A 16,296-nucleotide genomic window follows, 5' to 3' on the forward strand; every position below is an offset into this window, starting at 1 on the left:
GTTGTTGTTGTCGTTGGTTGTTCTTGGTCTGGTTTTCGGATTTGTCCGGTCCGAAAGAGATCCGAAATGAACACTACGAGTACTCGTAGTCAAACATATTGCTGCAGGAGTACACAAATAGAATGATCACATCATCTTGACTCGTTCGATACTCATTTCATCCGTAGGGGAGCATTTTCCAGTCACAGTGGGAATCAAGACTTTCCCATCTGCACGAATGTATATAAGATCCCAATTACTGCTGAAAAGATCAGTATATGGTCAAATTGTAAATAGTGTATCGAAAGGTGATAAACGGCATATATCATATTCTTCCCCTTGTTCGACAGCGACATCTTCACTCATTGGGAAAGCCGGAGGGATCATGTCTTCTGTTCATGAGATTGCTGTTAGTGGTTTCGGAGAAGGGACGAATGAATTAGTAAGTTGATCTGTTTGTTTTTTTTGTTTAATAGGTGATTGCTCTTTGGATCTTGGGTAGTACGATAGAGCAAGACCAAGCTATCCTCCTGAAGCATTAACCAAAATCCATTCGATCATATCCGAGTCAAGGAAATCTTCGGATTCGGATTCATCGGTCTCGGTAAAATGGAAGATTATTGAACCTGGAAGTGGAACAGGAATATTTTCTAGACTCTTAATGCAGCCTCCCACTCCTTCGTATCCTACCTTCCCTCTAGACTCACTGATAGGAGTGGAACCTTCTTCCGGAATGAGAAAAGCTTGGACGAACGGCTTGGAGAAATTATCATTATCTGCTGAATACAAAGAAGGAAAGAAGCTAGTCGCTGTTCAAGGTGGTTTTGATGATTTCACTAATGTTCAACAGCATGGTATCGATAAATATAATAAGAATACAAAGAAAGGTGGAGCAGATGCTGTGATAATCGCTCAAGCTTGGCATTGGTGTCCTGATCATGAAAAAGCTTTGGTGAGTCAGTTAGTGTCGCGTTATGTCTTGAATATATCCAAATGGGTATGATACGATACACCATACTCTCTCCTCTCCCATAAAGGCACTCTCAATGCTGACGACCATTCCTCCAATGAAAACAGGAGGAAATAGCATCCTACTTACCACCTTCATCACCTTTGATTTTAATCTGGAATTTGGAATCACAATCTACACAATGGCAAAAAAGCGTGAGAGAGAACTATCAACAACATGATTTAGGTAGTCCACAATATTATAAAGGTTGGTGGAGGGAAATGTTCAATACCAAAGCGTACAAAGACCTATTTGAGGAAAAAGTTGAATGGTCGACTGAATGGGGAAGAGGTATCACAGAAGATGGAGTGAGTCAAATATGTTTCCACTTCATTCGTGATGAGCATGAAACTAACGCCATTCTCATGGCGAAATTAGTTGATCGATAATCTGTTCTCTAAATCATACCTCACTCCAGCTCATCTATCAGGGGATAAAAGACAGAAATTAGACTCAGATCTAAGGAATATCATTAGAGAAGCCGATCATGAATGGATCAATAAAGATGTAAGCTATAATATTTCAATACGATATTTGACACTGATCATAACCTGTCGCATTATCAGAAAGGAATTTTCGTTTTCAAGTATAGTACAGATATCGTAGTTCTTCGGAGGAAAGCTTAAGACCTACGTTTCGTGTATCTTCCTTGTACGGCATGCGTTACAATCTGTTAGAGAGGACCCGATCCAGAGTGCCAAACTAAATCGCTAGCATGCAGGGGGCTGATGGGCGGTAATATTTATACACATGATATGACTTATAAATGCATTTGTGAAATGTGCTTCATATATAAGAATAGTATATTCACATGATCATGACGAAATTAAATATCGCGCTTCTCTCCCTTATACCTCATAATTTCGTTCAAAAACGTCGTTCTTGAGGTCCACTCATTGTTATCTCGCCAAACCTTGAATGATATCTCTCCCAAAGTCTACTTCTACTCTATCAATCCCAATCCCAAAAAAATATTCTACATTGTAAGAGCCGATTCTTTTCGAATGCTAAATGAAACCAACTTCTTCCTTAATTTTGAATCATCGCCTTGTCTCTCGAAAAACTGGATATGCCATGTGTTTACTCCTTCTTCTCTGCTCCAGCTGAACCAGAAGAAGCTTCTTTACCTTCTCCTATCTCTTTCCTTCCTCCAATGGAACCAAATCCTCTACCTCTTCCACCACGAACAAACCCACCCCTACCTCTTCCTCTATAGCCATTAGTCTCGGCAAATGATCGACTAGGAGGGTTAGATACGCTTATTTGAATCACTGAATCTTTAATCTTGCCACCTTCAGCTGCTTTGAGTGCAGCATTCATCTCCTCCTCGGCTGCGAAATCGACGTAACCGAAATCCTGAAGAAATCAGTGTCAGCGGCAGACTCGCAGGGACATGGTCGGATTCCCCCGCAACCTTACCTTCTGTTTGTTTGTAAGTCTATCTGAAATAATCTTGACTTGTGCAATCTTGCCCGCATTTGTCAGCCCCATCCAGAGATTGGCCAAAATGGCGAGAGGGATATCAAACTTACCTTGCCAGCTTGATCCTTGAACAAACCCTTAATCTCCTCTTCAGTCGTAGGAACAGGTAATCCTTTGAGGTATAAAGAATGTTTCTTAGGTCTAACTTCGCCAGATTCTTCACGGTTATGGACGTTCTTCGCTCCCTCCTTTGCTTCGGGTGAAGAGTTTACAGTCTCACTTGTAGCACCACTAGTACCGGCACCGTTGGCAGCAGGCACAGACTTCTTGGGCTCGTCTTTAGTTGCCTTATCAGCTGCTGCAGTTGTCGGGGAAGCTTTGGCGGTGGTAGAAGGGGTCGATGTTTTGGCTGGTCCAGCAGAAGTAGATTTTGCGTTCGCAGGAGCTGAAGATGGTTTGACAGCATCGACAATCTTGTCCTTTGCGGCACCGGCGACTGCAAAAGCTTGACTGACGAGGTTTCCACCTCGTCCACGGGGTTGAGTGGGAGGTTTCACAGGAATGGAGGATGAGCCATTAGGTGCAGCAGTTGAAGGGGCAGAGGGAGCAGGTGAAGCTGTAGTAGCAGAAGGAGGGACAGGTCTAGCGGAAGGTCCATTGCCCCTGTTCAAGCCGTTCTTGAACGAGTTGGATCCAGTGGGAGGTGCGCCAGAGGGTGGACCATTCTTTGCCGCTCCAGGACCACCAGGACCAATAGGCGCTCGTGTAGGTGCAACGGTCTTGGAGATATCGGAAGCATCTTGACGTCGAGCTACGGCGGCCGTTGGAGCCGCAGTGGAAGCAGATACTGGCGCTAACGGCAAGGAGGGTGCTTGACCATTTCGGTGAACGAAATTGAGGCCTGCACATGTCTGTCAGCAACTCGGCTAGGATTAACGGTAAGGAAGAACTGACCGGCTGACTTTGTCTCTGAGGAGATCCTTCCTTCAGTAACCGACAAAAGCATATGTCCACATGAGGCATCTCTACTCAGGATGTCAGGATTGAGTCGTAGTAGACCAAACAGAGCCACTCACGAAAGAATCCAGTTCCAGGTATTGGTCCATGAATGGTCGTCTTGTTGTGGGATCTTTAAGAAAGCGGTGCTAACTTTTTTCAATAGGGCTTGCTGGTCGCCGCTGAAGAGGAAATCAGTCGGCGAGCTGGATCAGGCCTTGCATGGATGAACTTACTTCATGCTGTTATCCACCCTATCTCTGACGGTATCGTAAACCTCACTGAATGAAGTTGAAGCATGTTGAAGCGCTTGTTGATAGTGCTCGAACTTTTCGTGAACGGAAAATGCGTTGAAAGATACGGGGTATCGGACTAGATTACACATCAGCACCTGTCTGATATCGGTATCAGAGTCAATGCTTACAGTGCAAACCGGCGGAGATTGTAAGATCGGCTTTCAGAGCATTAGCAGTCAACGATAAAAGACCATTTCGGCTAGGTGCTGAGGATACGAAAAGGCGTGTTTCTGTAGCATCGTATGCCTTGGGAAAGGGTACACGAATTTAGTCACCACCTATATGCCTAGGAGAAAATGACTTACTCGGTGAGCTGTGTCTATCAATTCTCCCACTTGTAAAGCAGTCGACCACATTGTTCCAGATCCACCGGCAATGGTTGCATGGCCCTCACCTAAAAATTGTCAGCCAGTCTATCAAAGACGACAGACGCCAGACTTACCATTATCAACTACGCAAAGCCACATGTCAGCTGATGTCTATGGTAGGGCAGTACTTGGCTAACTTACACATCTTATGAGGAGTTACAGCACCTCCCAATCCGAATATTCTCAACTTCAATCCTCCAACATCGACACCTCTGGAAGTAGCTTCGTCAACAATGAAAAGATTATTGACTTCATATTCTCCCGTTCTGAACTTTTCCAATACTCTTACATCTTCTACCAATCCCCAAACGGTGAACACAGGTACAGGGAAATTGATCGCTCCTGAAAGCAAATGGGGGAATTGAGAAAGTGGGAAATGAACTGATGAATTGTTTAATTGTTCCACTAGGCCTTTTCGATCTGCTTCTGCATCTTTCGTAGGTGGGATCGCAAGGAGTTGATTTCTGGTTGCAGGTGGGATGAGGGGAGAATATGTGATCAAGTGACGAAGAATTCTAATCCGGAAAAAAGCTAACGTCAGCTACTTGATCAAAGCATGTATTGATTGAGTCTTCCAGCTCACTTATCTCCCATACGATCAACACTGTCGGCATTCATGAATCCAAAATCACCAGTATGGATGACTGCTGTAGCTTCATGTTCTCTTATGAGTCGGTTGAGCTCGTGGTCTGTGCGCGATGGGAGGAGAGAAGAATGGGAAATATGGTTAGCTGAATGTCAAGCTGAGGTGATTTGGCTGAGCGGACTTACAATCCCCACGAATGTCAGCAACACATAGAATTCTTCCTGTTTTGCCCGGTATGACTACTCTAGGAGATGAAGAAGTGGAAGGAGCTGTTTTCTCAGCCGTTGAGTGAGAGACATCACCGTTGGTGCGAACAGGTTGAGCTGTCATTTTTGTGGTTTACAAGGAGATACTTTGTCGTTATAAAGTGGGGATATCTGATCTAGGTACTCTATTCGAAGAAGATATTGACCTTCTGATGATGCGCGAGAAGGAAGATGATGTTGATGTTATTTGGAGAAAGAAAGAAGAGAAGACAGAGATGATGGGAGAGGAATGAAACACGATCACATTGTATCAAAACGCTTCTATGGTGGCGAATAAACTGGTACCTTTGCATATTACGTAATGCGCCGCGATTGAAGGACAATTAACTTTCGCCAACAAGAGCATGAAATGACCAAAATGAAAGTCAGTGATCGTTGTTCATTCTGTACTATTCCAATATCAAACATCAAGAACGAGACCCACCATGTCATTTGGAGGGTAAGCTGACAAGGGATCTTCGAAAAGATGCGACACAGCTGACCAGCCACTATAGCTTCAAATTCGGTGGTTCATCCACCGCCCAACCTGCTGCACCCACATTATCACTCACAAACCCAACACCAGGCGCGACACCTTCGACCAGTGCTGCTGCTCCCTTCTCTTTCGGTGCTCCCGCTCAAGCTGCTGCGCCTTCGAATACAGGAGGCGGCTTGTTCGGCAGTCAAAACCAAGGTCAAAGCCAGCAACAGCAACAAGGACAACCTGGATCTTCTGCAGGAGAAACAGCAGGGTCACTATTTGGTGGATTCGGTGCTAAACCAAATCCTCCAAGTCAACCTACTGGTGGAAGCCTTTTTGGTGGATTTGGTGTCAATACAAACCAGCAACAGCAGCAACAACAACAACCTGGACAAAGTGGTGGAACAGGATTGTTCGGTTCAACAACTCAGCAACAACAACAACCTAATTCAGGAAGTGGATTATTTGGTTCAACAAATCAGCAAAATCAAAATCAATCTTCAACAGGTGGATTATTTGGATCTACTTCCCAACAACCTCAGAGTTCTGGTGGATTGTTCGGGTCAACCCAGCAGCCTCAACAACAACAGCAACAGCAAGGGACAGGTTTATTCGGTTCAACAAATCAACCGCAACAACAACCACAACAGCAACAGCAACAGCAACAGCAACAGCAACAACAACCATCATCAATATTCGGTCAAGCAGGTCAGCCTCAATCCTCTTCATTGTTTGGTCAAACTGCCCCCGCACAAAATCAGCAATCCACTTTACAGACTTCCGCAAATGGCCAAGGCAATAATGGTGGCATAAACAAAACTACCAGATTCGCTGATTTACCGGATGGGGTACAGAAATACATTGAACAGATGGAGTGCGTTATCTATCGATGTTTGCGTTGCTAGTATTGTGGAACGCTGACTGCTGGACTTGACAATTATAGCAACGCAATCAAATCACAAAAAGCACAAGGATCAGGGATGAACATCGAGGGTCTCGGAAGAGCGATCTGGCAAACTAGTTTAGACGTGAAAGCAGCAAACGAAGTGTGTTTCGTTTTTTCACACTCGTCATCAGGAATCACAGTCTTCAATCCAACTAATTTGTATTTGACTCTAGGAACACTCTGCAATTTCTCATACGCTCAAATCCCTCTCCACTTCTCTCACTCAACTTCGAGAGCGAATGATCAATGAAGGTCGAGACGTAGAACGCGTCAAAGAGATCTGGGACGTGTACAGATCAGCTGAAGGAAGAATGGGTCAAGTAAGATTAGGTGCATACAGGGACTTCCCTCAGGAGTGAGTCAAGCTCTTTGCGGGCCAAGTAAAACCGCCGATGTAGCTGACACTGTCAACGTTTTGTTAGGTTCTTCGCTAAGATAGCAGATCAGATGGAAGAACGTGTGGGAAGGTATAAGAAGACGATTTCTGTGAGTCAATTGCAGATTGCCTTATTGAAGCACAAATAAGCTCATTCACCTTAATACTTCTCACCATCAAAGCAATTGAACCGTGCTATGGTTTCATTATCTTCAGAAACAAATACACCTTCTCCACAAGCTATAGCTCAAACCATACAAAACCATCAACACGCGATGCTAGCTTTAGCAGCGTTATTAGATGGATTACAATTACGTATGAACGGATTGAGATCTGCTTTTGCGTGAGTTCTATTTATCTTTTCGCTTCTGTTAACAGAGTGCTGGTACAAGGGTCACGATTTCAGAGCTAATGTCCGATTTTGTTCTCCGGTTTAGTGAAGAATGGAGGGAAAAGACTGGAAGCGTGAGGGATCCTTTCGAAATTGCTAGAGAGGAAAAGGCCGTAAAAGCTTAGTCTGATGACAAAGGTGTATCAAGTATAAGCGTAGGCATGTATTACGACTTTTCACGACAAGTCTACGCTCTGCATCCTCGCGTCGCACATAAACAACCTAACTAATGCTTTTTATCGGGTTTACATTATTTCAAAGCTCATACACAAACACTAATATAGCTACAAACACCAGTAACATCCACAAACACGAATCCCAATTCAACTCGATCTACAAGTGATGCTACAGAATTTACATTTGATCAAGTCCTTTCTGTCGTCGGGGAATCGGAGCGACGGTCGTATATCATACACATTCTAACAGCTGTACACTGATCCTAAAGTTGTTCTTATTTACCCCTCAATTTCTTGCTGGTTCGATTCAATATTTGATGGACCCCTTGATCTAAGAGCACAAACTGCATGTTCTTCTATCAACACTTGAACGATTAGTAGGTAGAATTGGCACTTTCCTCAGAGGACTATTAGCCATTCCAGCATTTGACGATCTTCGATATCTATGACCTTGACCATGATCGGCATCTGAGTGTGAATGAGATCGTGATCTTCTATTACATTGCCCACAATCTTCTTGATCCCTCCATCTAACAGACATAGGTTGAGATTGATGATATCCTCCTCCACCGCTCAGATTTGCAGGAGAAGGAGCTAATTCAGCTGCTATAGTAGGTGTCATTCTTCTGTGGTTTCCCCAACTTGCAGGTAACCAACCTGCCTGACTACCATTCACTCCCATTGAAGGGGTGGGTCCTATGACTCCTACAGATGACATATCTGGGTTATGACCTAAATGATTTCGATCAACACATCCATTCCACCCTTCATCCTCTCTATATCCAGCACCAGAGACGGAGGGTACTATCATACTTCCCCCAATCGATCCACCAATGATGGAAGATCCCAGTTGCGAATGCATCGCTAGTGCGTTTGTCGAAGATGGAATATAACCTTCTCCTGCATAAGGAGCATAAGGGTTTCTGAGACCGTTTGGAGCTATTGATCCTGGCATATTAGGTCGTGGAGGTAATATATCTATCATTCGGGCAGGTCCAGGAGAAGGCATCATAGACCACCCGGGTCGATAGGCTACAGGTGGGAAAGAGTGGGGATGCCTTGGTGTGGGTGTCACGTCGATTGGCATATTATCCGTATAGATGGATATCGGCGTTGGAAATTCTGTGGGTATAGAAAAAATACCGCTTGGGCAAAGTGGCGAGGCGTCAACTCCGATTGCTGGTAAAAGTAAAAGGTATCAAAGGGAGAGATGATATTGCTGGATGTGAGACTATCAAAGTCTATATTAGTGGAAATCAAGGAAAAATAACCTTTCAGTCATAAATAAGGCAATTCTTCATCCCTCAGACAACAAATCCTTGAAGAGCTTTACATACGACAACATACGAGTTGGTTCTTCCAACGAGCGATATACTTTTGATCGTCTCAGGACATGACGCAAATCCAGATCACCTCCTATGTGCAATAACTCCAATGATGGAAGACTAGGGTGTAAGTCTCCATTGAGATGATTTCATGCAATCTTTTCAGGCTCTCTTTAGACTTTCCCCTATATTCACATAGGAAGGCGAAATTGAAAACTATAACTTAGTCTGCGATCCAACAGCGTCAACGCCTATAACTTTCCTTTCGCTCCACTTGTTGTGATCATGCATTGTTGTATAGGATCCAATGTAGAATTTTGTATACCAGGCTCAAAGGATATCTTTAATTTTGTGGAGAGGATCGTCAAAGGTGGCACATACAATTTTTGGTGAATCTATACAAAGGACCTCTTTGATCTGTTCCGTCTCTCCATTTTCGAATGGTATTTCTCGACCCAAATGGTCGACGAAGACTAAAAATCATCATCATCGCAAAAACTACAGCACCCGGGATTCCCAAGTGGTCCCCCACCTTGGTACTAACCGAGCGATACATAGCTTAGTTGCGCAGATCTGACGGGATGCGACGCTTTCTATGTTCTATGGCCGTAGATGGAAGTCAAAACAGAAAGATAACATCTATACCAGGAGTATTTCAAAGTTATTCTAAAGCACAACACTTCGTGCTGGTCTTCTTGTCGATTCAAAGTTGCCCTCATATGTTATTACATCCTTTATGACAGTAAGGAGAGAAGAAAATCTCTCTCGTAATACGATAGCTGGAAAATCAAGCGAAACCAGCAAACAAAGTCGTTAAATTCGAATGCCATCCAAAATCTGCCATTTTTACCCTACCGATTGCGGCAGACACCGCTTCCTCCATTCTCCACACCGGGTTTCATGTTGTCGTGTTGGATGTCAGTTCAGACAATTGCAGCACTTTGAACCTCTTCGTGATGAGGTAGAAGCAACTTACAACAGGGTCAAGACTACACAGCGCAGATACCAGGAGACCGACTATAGGTCCAAACCACAGAATCCAGGTAACTGAACTTTCGAGACCAATACATCCCAAACCAAACATACCGTCATATTCCACCGACATGTCAAAAGGAACTCGATTTCTCACGTTAGCTGTACCATCCATTATCCTTTATGTCCTATCTTTATTCCATATACTTCCAGTGCCTATTATAGATCAAGGTATCGTTGATCAGATCCTACCTGTTGTAAGTCATCTCCTGTACTGTGAAGGAATACCACTATTGAACGCTGATCCATGGTTGCTTTTTCCCTTATCCTCGCATCCTTTCATACGTTCATGACTGTTTATACATCATATTGAACATCCCATCAAACGATTACAAACTGACCACAACATGATGCTTCTTGATACCATACCTCCTAAACATAGCTCCCGTTTTGGCTTCTGGTATCATTTGGATCCTATTCACTTTCTTCCCTCGGACTGGGCTTGGTTAGATTCCACGATACACCTGAAGCATACGAAAGTCTACTAAGGGAGATATCACAAGCAAAAGATGAATTAAGAGATCATGGAGTTTCTGTGGATTAGATTAGGCTTGAACTGACCGAAAATACGTGGATAATAAACCACTATTCATGCAGAATACGTCTCTATGTGTATTTTTGCAATCGCAACAAACAATGTTACATAGATATATTGATCATACACATCACTCTCTGTATGGGTATAAAGGATACTATAACATTGATTTACAAGTACAGGGAAACGATCACGCTGAGTTTCTATATCACCTTAACCCTAATCTTGATCGGAAAGTGCGGTGTATTTCGAATATGTTGTCCTACCCGAGTAATTCTTGCATTTCACGACGCATACGTTGTATCTCCTCTTCTGACTCTTCTTCTTCTTCTTTGTTTTCCTACAAGATAGCAGCAAAGAAGGGTAAGCATTATCCGTGGCAGAAGAATTCCATCTGTGCTAATGTCGCTGTGTATAAGGATAAATCAGTACTCACCGGTAACGCAGCGCCAACTTTCCCAGCTTGACCCAATTTGCCGTCTGTCAATTCGAATAAGACCTTGTCTACTTCGGCATCGGCTTCTTCTTCAAGTTCTTCATCGTCATTGACTGAATCAAGGGTCTCTTCCATCATCTCTTCCATTATACCACTCTATATTTCGTAAAACTTTATCAGTTAAGAGCAATGATGATAGGACTATTGCAGTAATAGGAGCGGCTGGAGGAACGTAGACCAAATTCAGACTCACCTTCATCATTTCCATACTCATTTCTCGCATCGTAGCGCTTAATTGAGGTAATTTTACCAACGCGTTTGTAGTCTTCATTATCTCTGTTGATTTTTGGAATGCACCAGTCACTTTTACCATGGCTAGTTCGTTCAGAAGCACTCGTGTCAGTCTGTTGTTGCTCATTTCTATCTGAGCAGCCCAGACCTGCACTCACACAATTGATGTTGTAACTGCATGCCTACCGACCTCACTCTAGCTTTACTACTTTCCAATCTATCTCTTTGCTTATTAGCTCTAACGACTTCTTTAGCTAATATCCTTGCTGATTTTATATCGTTCTTCTTAGCCAGTTGTTTTAGCTCTGATTTCGATTTAGACGTCGCTACTTCGAGCTACAAGATCGTTTAACTCAATTAGCAATGGATAGCGCTGAGATCGTTTTTACATGTTGATAAAGGAAGTGTGACATTTGATGTGAATCAACCTACGTTACGGATCTCGCGATCTAATTGTCTCTCCTGCTGCCTCAATTTGCCTTGCCATGTTCTCACTTTTTCCTCTGGTGTAGGTCCATACATCCACCTATTGATGGATTTCATAATGCGCGATAATGGCAAATGCTCAGCTAGGAAACGAATACTTTGGAAGTGAAGTTATTTCTCAAAATATAAAGCCTAATTTACAGAGGCTGTATGGGGACCTTGATATGGCAGTGATGTAGGAATTTACGGCGATGTGTATTGTTGCCGCCGAACAAGCGAGATATGCTATGATGAAAGAATACAAGTTATCTAGATGACAGTTTCCAACCTGCTCAAACATGTCGAGGATTACCTATTAATGATGATGACCCCGGTTACAGGTGGCGAACACCGACGACCAGGTGGCGAACGGAGATATAGTCTCATCTCCGGTTTATCTGGAACCGTGCCTGATTGAAGACATTGATTTGTATGGAGGTTGATTGTATTCTGAACATCGGTTTTCGCGTTTCATTCGAACTTTTCTTTCTCTTTTAGCTTACCTGCTCTAATCAAAGCTGAGAGTAAAAGATAGAAGAAGAGGATGTGGCTCGTGACCGCTGTTGGACCAGTCCATGGGCAGAGCAGTAGGCGTGATCTCTGCTCTATTTCCAGTATTAAGCTTACATTACATCTCCATAGAGTTCACTTTCGTCCTCCAGCAAGGAAGGGAATACTCGATAGGAAGAGATGATTCCTCCGACATTCGGTACGAGAGTAGACATGTCAGACCTAAAGAAGGTACTCTGGTGGTCGAGCATTGGGATCCGGCCGAGGTAAATGAGTTTTGACAGATTAAGCATCATCTCTAACGGTCCAGTCAAAGCTAATGAGTGTATCTCTACCGTTTAGCCGAATAAACCTCCTTCCCTGCGGTGGCGACTTGAACCGAAGAAATCAGGTTCATTCGGATCCATCAAGACCTTGTGTCTGATTGATCTGTCTGATCTGGGATCTACAGAAAGAGAAGATTACGACGAGACGGAAATCAAAGATAGTCAAGGTTGCTTTTTGGAGAAGGAAGGTGTTCATGGAATTGGGCTTGGTGATGGAATGTGGTTCAAGTGAGTGGGCTTACATCTCTGCGACGATCTTGACCGCGACAAGATCACAGCTGATGTTTCAGTGCTCGTTATCAGTACAGAATGGAAAGATTTGGGTTTTCAGTACGATAAGATAAAAGATGAAAGTGAAGAAGTGCGAGAAGTCATGCGTCAATACTGTGATTGTCCACTCAGACTACTATTTCAACAGCTGTGAAATCGAAAGCTGACCTGAATTCTTTTAGGTATCGCATGGACACAATCGTTTGACACCAATTCTCGACCTACTATAGTGCTCTCTTCATCCTATCGATCAAATGTAGAATGCAACTACGCTGTCTGTTTCGCTGTTCGAATTCTTCTTCCTTCCTATCTTTCCGCAGTTATCAATCGACTTAAAGTATGCTGGAAGAAAATGGCAGATTTCCAAGATTCATTTTCGATGCCTGATCAAGATGCAGAAGAGTTTCAGCCTGACTATGATGGTGTTTTACCTGCTAGTAGGAAAGAAAGAAAAGCATGGCTACCTGATGAAAATAGATTGACCTTGTTTGAAGGTTGGAAAATTCTAGGCCTAAGAGGTAAAACTGTAAGTACATATCCAGCTATTGCTTCAAGTTATGCCCAGGCAAAGAAGTCAGCTGATTATTTGGTAACGACATGTAGCAAACCGCAGAAAAACGATATTTGACAGCTATGGGAGCAGATTATCAAGATATCGATATTCTCACTAAAGCTGTCACCTCATCTCAAGATTTCGCTGAACGTGTTACTCCCTGGTTGAATCATGTGGACGAGAAAGGTGGAAGAGAGCAAGCTGCTGTGGTATGGTTCTCACCTGTGAAAATGGAATTACAGAAAAAGGGCATCGATTACACCTCCATCGTCATCGCCACTTGTCAAAGGTAAGCGATATATATGCATACGAACCGGTCAAGGTGCTGATTTTTCCATCACAGACTTGGAGTGTATCATACACATGGAGGTGTACTTTGGGGATCAGTGAACATGGGAGGAGTAAAGGACTTCTTGATTGCTGCAGCCGCAAATTTACCTCAGGTTCCACCAGCTAATAAAGGTGAGTTACTGTTAGGTTAATTCTCATCCGTGTCCTTCGTTCAAAAGAATATTCCATAAGTTCGAGTATCATCCGTCCCTAACACTCTTTTCGTGACCCCAGCTGCCCCTCGTCAGGCGCAAAGCTCTCAAGCCGCTCCAACTCCAGCATCGAGCCAAGTGGGAGTATCCAGTCGACCAGACTTCATTCCATCAACTTTTCCAGATGAGAGCGAAAATGCAGGTAGATCTGTCCGATCACCTTCTCCCGGTTCCAGGTCCACGAGACCTACAAGAAGGACTAGGCAAGCTACTTCGCCCTTACCTAAAGAAAGAACACCAGAGGCTGAAGTTCCGGCTCCGACGAAGAAAGTATGTATGACCGGTATGAAGTAGACTCAATGAAGTGACTGACAACGTTGCACGTATAGCCTTTACGACGTCGAGCTGGAAGAGTGATGGATACTATACCCGACAGTCCACCTCGCAGCCATGACGATACAGAAGACGAACTCAGTCAACCGTCGCAACCCCTCTTTTCTCAAGCTGATTTTGTTCAAGACTCAATGCCGCCATTCAGCCAGGTGTCAGCGGTACCAGCCACTCAAAAAAGTCAGACTCAGTCTATGGTACCAGATAGTATTGTGAGCCTTGTGATCATTGACGGCGTCGAGATCAAACTGATACTGTCACTAGATGCCTTCTCAATCACTGGCGCCAACACGATTATCTCGATTGAAACGACGGGCAGGTGGTGCGACTCCTTCTCTGATACAGGAGATTGCAGACACAAGTATCAATATCGAACAATCTATAAAGGATGAAGAAAAAGCTGAGGATATTCGACAATTATATGAAGAAACAAAAGTTGGTTCCTTCGCACCATCAATAAGCAAAAGGCCAAGAAACGTGGCCAGGGAGTCGGAGCATTCGGATCATTCAGCTGAGGCTAGAAAGAGGCAAACGGATGACATGGACATAGATGTTGGTATAGATGGAATCAAAGCTGGGAAAAATTCTCGATCGAAACGAGCCGCGTCAGAAGAAAGTATCATGCCTCCACCCGCTCAAAGACGAAAAGCTCGATCACCTTCCGCTGAAGAGGAGGAGGAAGTAGTGGAATCACGCTCTATCCCTAAATCAGGTAGGATAGAACAACCCTCTCCGATTAAGTCTACCAAAAGTAAACCTCATAGCTCAACGGAAGGACCATCAAAAGATGAAGCGTTCTTGCAAGCTATCAAAAAGTCATCGAAATCTAGACAAGCAGTCGACGAATTGGACAAAGAGTTCAATCAGTTGAGAATACCAAAACCGAATGGAACTTCATCAGTTGTAAAAGCAAACGAATGGAACGCCAGTGTACCAGATTACGCTTTACTGAATGATTTTGACGATGAATTAAGAGGTAACTTTATTCAGATTGTTAGAAAAGATCTGTTCAGAAGAGATCTAGGTAAAAGCACAACAAGCGAAAAGATCGAGGATGGAAGACCGAATTTCAAGAAGTTCAAAAAGGTAAAGCCGGTTTTCAGCCTATTTGAGCTCGATATACGATCAGGACAAAAGAAGATGTTACTGATCAACTGACTTTATATAGAAAAACGTCATTCGACGTGAACCTATTAACTTGGCTTTAGCTGGTCCCACAATGCAAGATGCAGAAATGGGTGAACGTGAGTGTTTTCCTTCTGAAGAGAACATTCACTCTGTGAATTATTTTTCGTATTCGCTGTGTGCTCATAAAACTGCATTTTCACTTACATAGCCTACTGGCCTACTCAAGTTTTCAATAATACCAGTCGAGGCCGTACACAAGCTAGTCAAGTTGTAGATGAAGATGAGGACATGCCACTTTTACCTCGATCCAAAAAGCGTTTACTTGGCACTCAAGTTAACCAGGATGAAGATGAAGTTCCCTCAACTTCTCGTCTGAGAAAGCAGAGTAGAGTCCCCGAAACCCAACTTACACAAACGCAGATGCCCATAACAACAAAACGACGAACGAGGGCACAGAGCGTTCTTTCGGAAGCTGATAGTGCGATCACGAGTACCAGCGCCGCTACTTCTACTCGAGCCGGAAAAGCCACTTCAAGAGGGAAGAACAAAGAACCTATATTATTGGAGGACTCTGATGATGAAGAAGAAGGGGAAGGATTAGATTGGGGAGACTCCACAGGATTGGCCACCAATCCAAGAAGTACTAGAACCTCGACTCAGTCTAAAGGAGATACAGGAACGGGAAGTGGAACAAAGACATTAGGAAGCATGAATCCACCTTCTATCTCTACTGCGAAAAGGAAAACTCTACCCACTCAAGGAACAAGCACGAGGAATACTCAAGCGTCATCTCAAGCAAGAAGAAGACTACTACCTGCAGATGATGACGACGACGTCGTAAGTAACTCATCATTGTTAGTCTGTTCGATGGCTGATGTGAGGGATACAGGCGTTCAAGGGTTTAGGCAAAAAGAGAAGATTGGGTTGATTTGGTTCAGTAAAAAGGAGAAGAAGAATGTATATCCCGCATTTGTGTATATAGAGCATGTTGTGTTTATATTGAACGTGTCTTCATGAAATTACGATCTCGTAACACGGGCTGCGAACGTAGTCTAGTCTTTAAATGCTTCTTCTGTAGTGTGAATCAGCGAGGAAAACCTACTGGGGATTATAAATCACCTTGAACCTGATGGGATTGGTGCAGGCTTTGGCGAAATCGCTAATAGCGCAATGCCGACTTCCGTTGCAGAGTTTTATGATCGCCTTGATTTGGACCCTCAACACAGCTTGCACTCGTCTTCTCCTGATGTGGGTCATCGGAAGGTGCTTCCTTTTCCGAAGG

At 43.6% G+C, this 16,296-nt stretch overlaps 6 protein-coding genes and 1 non-coding gene across 7 annotated transcripts; 3 read left to right on the plus strand and 4 right to left on the minus strand.

Moving 5' to 3' along the window:
- Positions 1 to 364: 364 nt before the first annotated feature.
- On the plus strand, positions 365 to 1,614 carry IL334_000190 (uncharacterized protein; the record flags this gene model as incomplete). The annotated part of the gene is made up of 5 exons (XM_062931975.1): positions 365 to 421; positions 482 to 931; positions 1,057 to 1,296; positions 1,367 to 1,495; positions 1,555 to 1,614. 5 exons carry the CDS (start codon positions 365 to 367, stop codon positions 1,612 to 1,614), a joined length of 936 nt encoding a protein of 311 aa, XP_062788026.1.
- A 454-nt stretch (positions 1,615 to 2,068) lies between these two features.
- On the minus strand, positions 2,069 to 4,986 carry IL334_000191 (uncharacterized protein; the record flags this gene model as incomplete). Its single annotated transcript, XM_062931976.1, has 11 exons — positions 2,069 to 2,344; positions 2,408 to 2,455; positions 2,521 to 3,311; positions 3,365 to 3,435; positions 3,487 to 3,588; positions 3,643 to 3,778; positions 3,831 to 3,948; positions 4,008 to 4,096; positions 4,212 to 4,585; positions 4,654 to 4,759; positions 4,842 to 4,986. The coding sequence occupies 11 exons, from the start codon at positions 4,984 to 4,986 to the stop codon at positions 2,069 to 2,071; spliced, it is 2,256 nt and encodes a 751-aa protein (XP_062788027.1).
- Positions 4,987 to 5,347: 361 nt separating this feature from the next.
- Positions 5,348 to 7,220, plus strand: IL334_000192 (uncharacterized protein; the record flags this gene model as incomplete). Its single annotated transcript, XM_062931977.1, has 7 exons — positions 5,348 to 5,361; positions 5,417 to 6,256; positions 6,326 to 6,428; positions 6,502 to 6,683; positions 6,751 to 6,814; positions 6,887 to 7,047; positions 7,142 to 7,220. 7 exons carry the CDS (start codon positions 5,348 to 5,350, stop codon positions 7,218 to 7,220), a joined length of 1,443 nt encoding a protein of 480 aa, XP_062788028.1.
- A 382-nt stretch (positions 7,221 to 7,602) lies between these two features.
- Positions 7,603 to 8,358, minus strand: IL334_000193 (uncharacterized protein; the record flags this gene model as incomplete). The annotated part of the gene is made up of 1 exon (XM_062931978.1): positions 7,603 to 8,358. One exon carries the CDS (start codon positions 8,356 to 8,358, stop codon positions 7,603 to 7,605), a length of 756 nt encoding a protein of 251 aa, XP_062788029.1.
- Positions 8,359 to 9,092: 734 nt separating this feature from the next.
- Positions 9,093 to 9,207, minus strand: IL334_000194. Its single transcript, XR_009999574.1, has one exon. It is a non-coding gene; the product is annotated as a 5S ribosomal RNA (ribosomal RNA).
- Positions 9,208 to 10,425: 1,218 nt separating this feature from the next.
- On the minus strand, positions 10,426 to 11,433 carry IL334_000195 (uncharacterized protein; the record flags this gene model as incomplete). Its single annotated transcript, XM_062931979.1, has 5 exons — positions 10,426 to 10,503; positions 10,600 to 10,755; positions 10,853 to 10,974; positions 11,049 to 11,226; positions 11,323 to 11,433. 5 exons carry the CDS (start codon positions 11,431 to 11,433, stop codon positions 10,426 to 10,428), a joined length of 645 nt encoding a protein of 214 aa, XP_062788030.1.
- Positions 11,434 to 11,899: 466 nt separating this feature from the next.
- IL334_000196 (uncharacterized protein) lies at positions 11,900 to 15,942 on the plus strand (the record flags this gene model as incomplete). Its single annotated transcript, XM_062931980.1, has 13 exons — positions 11,900 to 11,942; positions 11,998 to 12,131; positions 12,208 to 12,419; positions 12,495 to 12,577; positions 12,644 to 12,987; positions 13,065 to 13,303; positions 13,358 to 13,476; positions 13,537 to 13,826; positions 13,886 to 14,098; positions 14,151 to 14,972; positions 15,055 to 15,130; positions 15,223 to 15,851; positions 15,904 to 15,942. 13 exons carry the CDS (start codon positions 11,900 to 11,902, stop codon positions 15,940 to 15,942), a joined length of 3,243 nt encoding a protein of 1,080 aa, XP_062788031.1.
- Between the last annotated feature and the right edge of the window lie 354 nt (positions 15,943 to 16,296).

This window comes from Kwoniella shivajii, chromosome 1 (genome assembly GCF_035658355.1).
Source record: "Kwoniella shivajii chromosome 1, complete sequence".
NCBI lineage: Eukaryota > Fungi > Basidiomycota > Tremellomycetes > Tremellales > Cryptococcaceae > Kwoniella > Kwoniella shivajii.